This window comes from Perca fluviatilis, chromosome 7 (genome assembly GCF_010015445.1).
Source record: "Perca fluviatilis chromosome 7, GENO_Pfluv_1.0, whole genome shotgun sequence".
NCBI lineage: Eukaryota > Metazoa > Chordata > Actinopteri > Perciformes > Percidae > Perca > Perca fluviatilis.
Genome location: NC_053118.1, coordinates 35,945,994 through 35,951,290, shown reverse-complemented (window position 1 = coordinate 35,951,290; position 5,297 = coordinate 35,945,994). Strand labels below are relative to the sequence as shown.

Genomic DNA, 5,297 nt, shown 5'->3' with positions numbered 1-5,297 from the left:
GTTTGCTGCACTGAAAGTAAAGGGGCTGAATAATTTTGCACGCCCAATTTTTCAGTTTTTTATTTCTTAAAAAAGTTTGAAATATCCAATAAATTTCGTTCCACTTCATTATTGTGTCCCACTTGTTGTTGATTCGTCACAAAAAATTACAGTTTTATATCTTTATGTTTGAGGCCTGAAATGTGGCAAAAGGTCGAAAAGTTCAAGGGGGCCGAATACTTTCGCAAGGCACTGTATACTGCTGAGTTGAATCATGGAATGCGCTGCAGCTGAGCAGGTAGTTGTGCAGAGAAGAACGGCCACGCCCCTTGACCTACATTCCTCGACCACGCCTCCAGCAACCTCCAGGTGGAAACCAACACAGACAGACACATAGGGAAAAGGGGAGAGAACACACAAACAGAAAGGGGGAAACAGCTGACCCATAACATCATCAGAATCAGATCAAATTCATCTTCAACACTTACCCAATCACAGCCCATTGGTTAACTCCCATGCACTTGATTTCACTTCCCTACTTGTGAGTTTAATTTAAGAGGTTATCCAAGTACATGCAGAGAAGTATGCCAAAGATCATTCAATTCACAATTCAATTTTTTACCAATATGATTGGTTCAAGAGTATATAGAGTAACCTATCTAGGAAAAATATAGGAAGAAATTATTCTTACACTCATTTAGTGGCAGTGGTGGAATAACTAAAGAATGGAAATTACTAATGTACTCAAGTACTGTGCTTGTGTACAATGTTGAGGTACTTTAGTAAGAGAGTAATTCCATTTTATGCTGCTTTATACTTCTACTTCACCACACAGAGGGAAATATTGTACTTTTTACTCCACTATATTTGTCTTGAAAGTTATTATGATTTTACAAACAAAACATACAATCAACTTATAGAGTATGATACATTGTTATAGATGTATAGATACATAGACGTATCATGTTTGATGTAGTAAAAATTAGCTCAACCTCAACCAGCTGTAATGGGTTTAGCCCATGCATGGAAAGTTACTATCAGAAAAAGAATGAGGAAAAACAGAAACCGTTAATGCAGAAAATGCTTAGTCTCAGGTTTTTATTTTGCACAATGTGGACACTCCCTGAAACTTCTGTTTTATGCCATCATCATCATCTGTTTCAACATTTCACATTTCTACTTCTCTTTTTTCTCGTTCTGAAAATTCACAAACATAGTCGATAGATAGAAGATCGTCTTAGGTCAGGGATACATTTAATACAGTAATAATGATGACAATGTTTATTCATTCAGTGTATTTCTGTTATTAACTCTTGTCTGTTTTAACCAGAACAATGAAACGCAGTTCAGTTCTGCTTTTGCTGTTCTTTCTGGGGACGTGCTCGGCTTACACCTATCGTAAGTATGATCCGGCTATATCTGTGATATTGTTCTTAGAAAACATTCATCCCCCAACTGTGAAAAATGTGTTTTGTTTATTGTTAGTTCACTTGAATGTTTGAGCTTCACTGTGCAGAATGATTCATTTGCAGTTTCACACTAGAAGGCTGGTTTCACATTCACCTGCTGAAGGGGGAAAATTTCTCTGAGTTTACCTGAAATTCAGTTTAAGATGTTGACGTACGAAAGGGTTTTTGTGGCGTTACACCAGTACACGGTCTGCACAGTTGTCTTTCAACATTTTCAGCAGGATCTTTATCTAGTAAGTGAAAACGTTTAACTTACTACGCTATGAAAACAGATGAAATAGCAAATTATTCGTTGAGAGTGAGACATTTATTTAAGCTTTAAGCAGCTGTAATCAATATATTGATAATATATCAAATGAAAGTGTGACGATGTGAAGGAAAGAGGCCACTCAATAACGAACCTGCTGAGAATGATCACCTGAATTTGCAGCTCACCTCAGCTTTACAGTCCTTATACTTAGCTGTCCGGCTTTAACTTTACTGTTTTGGGTCATTCTCACTGCTCTCATAGTGTCATGTTTGTGTTTTGCCACATCAGGAAGATGTTTTTTAGTATAAGAGCTCTAAAAAGCCACTGTACACAGAGACTAATCAACATGGTGGAACACTTAGTAGCTAAAGAGACAGATATTTATCTCAGGAGTTCGTTGAGACCAAAAACAGTTAAAAGAGAGTGAATATTGGACTTATATTAGATGGACAAACACCACTCCAAATGAATAATAAAAAAGCAGCAGTTTGCAAAAAAAGTTTACCATATCAACTTAAAAGGTAACACAACTTGTTTCTGCTGACCCCAAGTAGCCCAAAAATAACAATAAACTGTTTAGTAATTTACAAACATTTTCCCATCAAGCATCTTAATGTGTTTCATTCACAGAAAATGTGGCCTTGCGTGGGAAAGCGACCCAGTCAAACCGTTTGGCAGACATGTATGGTTTTGCCCACAATGCTATTGATGGAAATCGTGAATCTGACTACAACGCCGGATCATGCACCCAGACTATTGAACAGACCAACCCCTGGTGGAGAGTGGACCTGCTGGAGTCCTACATCGTCACCTCCATCATCATCACCAACAGAGGAGACGCCTTTCCAGAAAGGATCAACGGGGCAGAGATTCACATCGGCAACTCTTTACAAAACAATGGTGCTGCAAACCCAGTGTGAGTGAACGTAATGACTTCTTAAATACAGGGTTTCTCCCAGGAAATTGTTTAGTAGACTTAAGACTCCTAAGATAGTGACTTAGCTCATCTTACGATCTATTAAGTATTTGATAGACTAAATGACCGTCACACTCATTTAACATGTGTGAGTACTGCCTCTATTCTTTCCGGCAGATTAAGTGTTGGTGTTATTTATTACTTTGTATCACTATTTAGCTTTAGTACTGCAGTTGTAAAACATCTTCATGCACTGCTTCCTCTCTCTCTCTTTTAGGGCTGGTGTATTTTCTCATATCCCAGCAGGCCAGTCTTCGGAAATTACTGTTACCAGTCTTGTGGAGGGACGTTATGTGACTGTGGTTCTACCTGGTTTAAAAAGAGTCCTTACACTCTGCGAAGTGGAAGTCTACGGGTACCGGGCCCCAACTGGTGAGAATTCAATATGTGGCTGAAGCCACACAATATTTGATTTTCTAAGTGATGAATTTGTTTAATTTTATATCTGGCTCTCCAGCCAGCTCTTTGATTTTGAAAATAAATGAACCTCTTAAAAATTATTAATAGTAAATCCTGAGAAAAAAAAGTTTCTCAAGATTTGAAAATGTGCTATTGTGGACATACAACACAATTTACACATTTACTACTGCTAGCTGCTGGTGCATCCTTAAAGTTTTGCTGTGTTGATCCAAATTAACAACAGGCATCTTCACAACATTTCATGACCTCTCCATTTTTGACTACAGTTTCCTCTTACCACTGGATAGTGCAACGATATGCTTGTTGTGAATTTCAGTTTCAAAGACATATAGAGAGTTGGGCAACTTTGTTCTGCAGAGAGCATCAAGGAAAACTAGTTATAATGATGGTAATGATGTATGCGAATGTGTTCTGTTTGCAGGAGAGAACCTGGCAATCCAAGGTAAAGCCTCACAGTCATCACTGTATGATACATTAATTGCATATAATGCTATAGATGGGAACGTGACAGCGTCCGGAGTTCTTGTACTCACACAAACAACGACTTTAACCCCTGGTGGCGACTGGACCTGGGCAAAACCCACAGAGTGTTTTCTGTTGCCATTACCAACCGAGATACTTACTCTAACCGACTCAATGGCGCTGAGATCCGAATTGGAGATTCTCTTGAAAACAATGGCAATACCAATCCCAGGTAGTTTATAGTGCATTAACTAAAATACTACTATAACTTTGTAAGTAATGGATGTCTGTCATTGTGTTTCTTTGGAACACATATGCTTAATTTAAAAAAAAAAAAATGTAGGTTTGGCATTATTTAGCAGTAATTTATATCTATCAAATTAGTATTTATTTATTTATTTATTCAAATGATCATGAGTTAAAGTATTTTCTTCTTCTGCTAGGTGTGCTGTGATCTCAAGCATATCTCCAGGTTTCACTGAAATCTTCCAGTGTAATGGGATGGACGGTCGCTACGTTAAAATCGTTATTCCTGGAAGAAGCGAGTACCTGACCCTGTGTGAGGTGGAGGTGTATGGCTCCAGACTGGATTAGGTCTGAGGAGGTTCAAAATGTATAACAATAACATTTTACATTGCAGATGTTCATCTGATGCTCTTGTACTAACTCATGTTGCAATCATAGATTAAGATTAATTTGCTATCTACAGACGGATGGGAGTTCTAGCTTGTTAAACTAGAGCTGATCCAGTAAAAAAGTAATGTCATTTATAGTTAATGTGGCATTGTCTGGAAAAGCGACCAAGCCAGATCGTAATGGTCACAATGGTAGTACATTAAGGTCCATCAATTTTCATATAATGTTACCATCATCATCAGTGTGTACATAAATCAAACACATTTGCAGTGCTTTTGTAGTTTTAGTTTATCTTATTATGGACCTATTTCCTCCTTATTTGTCCTCATGTGTTCTTTTCAGCATCTAAGTGGAATTCCAGCAAATTCAAAATACACGTTATAATCAAACCAGGAGGTTGTGCCTTTTATGTTTCACCTGGCAGCGTATCAGCAACATTAATATTCTCAAATTTTACAGTTTTATGTCTGTGTTTATCTGACCTATCAAATCTAAGGAATTTATCGAAGTACAACTGTATTTATGTGGGGATTGACTGTAAACAGCAAGTTCATGTGGCAAAACGCATAACAAAAGTGCATGTTTATATTGTTGCTATGTCCATTCAACTAATGTCTAATGTAACCTGAATATTCCACGGGTGTATTAAGAGAATGGAATATTCCTCTAATTTCCTTATCACGTTGCAAGAATAAAATAATGTTACATTAACTGTGTCTGTGTGTGAGAGTCCAGATGGCTCCATCCTGTGTCGCCACTACACTGCTCTGATTGTTGGTGATGTTTGTTTTTCGTGCTGTATGCTTGTTCAGCTATGGACAGAGTGAGATTTCAAAAATCATCCAAAAAGGATCCCCTGGGACTTTAAAAGCGGGTCACAGAAATGAAGTTTCATTTTTCTTAAGGCTCAGTATACTTACTTAAACAGCTGGGTACTGTAGTTATAAGCAAACTTTCCTCAAACAAAAGTCACAAATAAATAATTGAAGTTAAAAAATAAATCATGGAATCAATTTATAAACCAAAATGTATTCTAATTTTTTGGCTCATCAAAGTAGCCCCCTTTGGCAGATATAACAGCTAAACACACTCGTGGCATTCTTTC

General features: G+C 37.4%; 1 protein-coding gene across 1 annotated transcript; it reads left to right on the top strand.

The window, feature by feature from the left end:
* The first annotated feature begins 1,132 nt into the window (after nt 1-1,132).
* LOC120563120 (fucolectin-1-like) lies at nt 1,133-4,908 on the top strand. The gene is given in 7 exon segments (XM_039807236.1): nt 1,133-1,220; nt 1,310-1,377; nt 2,329-2,614; nt 2,892-3,046; nt 3,516-3,596; nt 3,599-3,788; nt 4,000-4,908. Coding segments are annotated over 6 exon segments (927 nt in total). The 5' UTR covers nt 1,133-1,220; nt 1,310-1,313; the 3' UTR covers nt 4,151-4,908.
* Nucleotides 4,909-5,297: the final 389 nt, after the last annotated feature.